The sequence below is a fragment of the Galeopterus variegatus genome, unplaced genomic scaffold (assembly GCF_000696425.1).
Source record: "Galeopterus variegatus unplaced genomic scaffold, G_variegatus-3.0.2 Scaffold3233, whole genome shotgun sequence".
Classification (NCBI taxonomy): Eukaryota; Metazoa; Chordata; class Mammalia; order Dermoptera; family Cynocephalidae; genus Galeopterus; species Galeopterus variegatus.
The window spans coordinates 56,699-59,603 of NW_007729344.1; the positions used below are offsets into that span (position 1 = coordinate 56,699).

The 2,905-nt window shown below is 38.2% G+C and overlaps 1 protein-coding gene across 1 annotated transcript in view; it reads right to left on the bottom strand.

Annotated features, from left to right (window-relative positions):
• Nucleotides 1–1,699: 1,699 nt before the first annotated feature.
• Nucleotides 1,700–2,905, bottom strand: part of LOC103600121 (cytochrome b5) — a 41,204-nt gene continuing 39,998 nt past the window's right edge. The window contains exon 4 of the mRNA XM_008584352.1: nt 1,700–2,905. This exon is cut by the window's right edge and continues 1 nt beyond it. Within this exon, the coding sequence (XP_008582574.1) occupies nt 2,699–2,905 (207 nt within the window). The 3' untranslated portion in view covers nt 1,700–2,698.

Here is a 2,905-nt window from a genome sequence, read left to right on the forward strand (position 1 = left end):
TAGGATACAGTGTGGAATAGAAATAATGCCCTGGGCAGATCCAGGTGAGACTTGTTAGTGAGCACTTGTAGCAATAATTCAGAAGAGAAGAGCTGAAGGCCTGGACTAAGGTCGTGGCATTGGAGGTGAAGAGGGGAGATGGGTTTTAGATAGAGAGGAGACAGACAGACCCTCGGGCTGTCTATAAAACTATATACAAATGACTAGCTCCTCTTTAATTGCTTAAGTCATATATTTAATTCAAACGATATATAAGGGGACAAAATGTAAAGTGAAAAAGTAAAAGTCCCTCCTCTGGCATCACATTTAACACCTTAATGGAGGCCACTTTGAATGGATTGGTGACATTAGAAAGCAATGTGGAAGTGAAGGGACGTGAAGGACTCGCACTTCTGCAAGAACTGGATGGATGCTCCTGAGATAAACACTGGAGAGGACTATTTCTTGGACACAGAGGATGAGTTTACTTAGACCGTTTTGAATTTTATTGAAATATAACTCCCAAACTATGCAGCTCACCCATTTAAAGTGATTGTTCAATGGTTTTTAGCATATTCAGATTGTGTGACCATCCCCATAACCAATTTCAGAACATTTTCTTCACCCCAAAAGAAAACCCTGTACCCTTTAGCAGTCACTCCTTAATTCCCTTAATCCTCCTTCCCGGCCCAATGTAACCACTTTCTGTCTCTATGGATTTGTCTATTAACCTTATATAAATGGAATCACATAATATGTGGCCTTCTATGAATGGCTTCTTTGACTTAGCATAATGTTTTCAAAGGCTAACCATGTTGTAGCACTTTTTATTGTCAAATAATATTCCATTGTTTGAAAATAACACACTTTGTTTATCCATGTACCTAGTGATGAACATTTGAGTTTCTACTTTCTGGCTATTTTGAATAATTCTATGAGCATTTATGTTGCTGTCTGAATGCCTGTTCTTAACTCTTTCAGGTATATACCTGGCAGTGGAATTGTTAGGTCATATGGCAATTCTTTACTTTTTAAGGAGCTGCCAGACTGTTTCCCACCAAGGCTGCACCATTTTACATTCCACCAGCACTGTACACAAGTTACAATTTCTCTACGACTTTGTCAAAACCTGTTAGTGTTTGACTTTTTGATCAGAGCCTCTCTAGTGGGTGTAGAGATGTCATTGGGATTTTGATCTGCATTTCTCTAATGACTAATGATGCTGAGCATGCCAATGATGCTTTTCAGCCCTGTGTGTATTTTCATTGGAGAAGTGCCTATTCAGATCTTTTGCCCATTTTAAAATTAAGTTATCTGTCTTTGAGTTGTAAGAGTTCTTTATACATTTTACATACAAGTCCCTCTGGTATATGATTTACAAGTATTTCTCTCCCATTCTGTGTACTTACTTGATGGGGTCCTTAAAACCACAAAAGTTTTTAACTTTGATAAAATTCAATTTATCTACTTCTTTTGTTTGTGTTTTGTGTTATCACCGAAGAAACTATTGCCAGATCCAAAATCATCAACATTTATGCTTATGCTTTTTCCCAAAGCAATTATGAATCTTTTCTTGTGTTCTCGAACTGGTGAACTGAGAAAATGGACGTGAAGCTAATGCTATTACATATGACAAAATTAAATTTTCCCATCTGACAGTTCTCAAATGATCTATCCCTAAACAGCTATTGACTTATAAAACATGACAAACATAACCATAAAGGTGAAATAAATTCAGTTTATTACTAGAACATGAGGATAATGAAACAAGAGTTTTCAAAGTTAGCAAAGATTCTCCACAGGACAAATGTCACTTAAAATCATGTGAATCTCAAATTCTTTCTACTAGAACTTCTAATTGTTCAGCTATTTCCAGAATTCCCCCACGGCTCCAAGAATATTAAAACATATAAACTTTCTCATCTAAAGAAACAACATGCCATTTTAATGGTTTCTTAAATTATTTGGACTGAAGGTAAAATTTGTGCAACCACACATTTCGCATTATTTTGGGGAGGACCTAAGCTGTAAACACAAGCAAATGTATCTTACTTGCTTCTTTAAAAGGAATGGTGTTGATGGATGACAGAGGAGTAGACCTTGACCTTTCAGGCTGACTCTGCACCACCCTAAGTACCAGAGCTCTCCACCCTGACAGGAACCAAGTCAAATGATGGCTCTGGATAAGGTGACAGAGTAGACATGCATGCTATAGTCAATGACAAGCGGAGAAAGGAGTTGTGTCAACCGGGTCAGTCCAGCCTCACGGGGACTCCTGTGTTCTGACATGATTACTAACAGTGATCACTGCAATTACAGTTTATTTTGCTCAAATTTCATATCCCAAATACCTCCCCTTAATGTAAAGCAATCATTTCTCTAAGTAAAAAGACAATTTTATACCAGACAGACAGGCAAACACGGTGGTATATTTTAAAAGCCAGATATATTTTTAAAAGGTCATGCTTACAACAGGTAAATTATGTAGTGAAGAAACATCAAAATAAAGTTGACGCATAAAAAGGCACACTTGAGAAGTTCAAGAGTGGAAAGGAGAGAACGGTTCTTTTTGTTGGTTTCTAACGTAGGAAGAAAGGGAAACATGTACTAAAATCATTTTTGCCGGTGAAGGTTTCAGTCAGTTGAAGTGGTTAACACTGGCTTCTTTTCCCCTTGCCCAAAGCAGTCTTTCCTTGCACACTGGCTGCTGAGAAGGTGCTTAGTCTTCTGCCATGTACAGGCGGTACATCAGGGCCACCACAACTGCTGAGATGGCTGGGATCACCCAGTTGGTCCACCAGCTGGAATTAGATTCAATAGTAGTAATAAGAGTTTCCGAAGGCTTGGTTAACTTCGATCTATCATCTGGATGAAGCTCCCCAATGATAAAAGTTTTGGACAGTTCTCTGGCATCTGAAGAATGCCC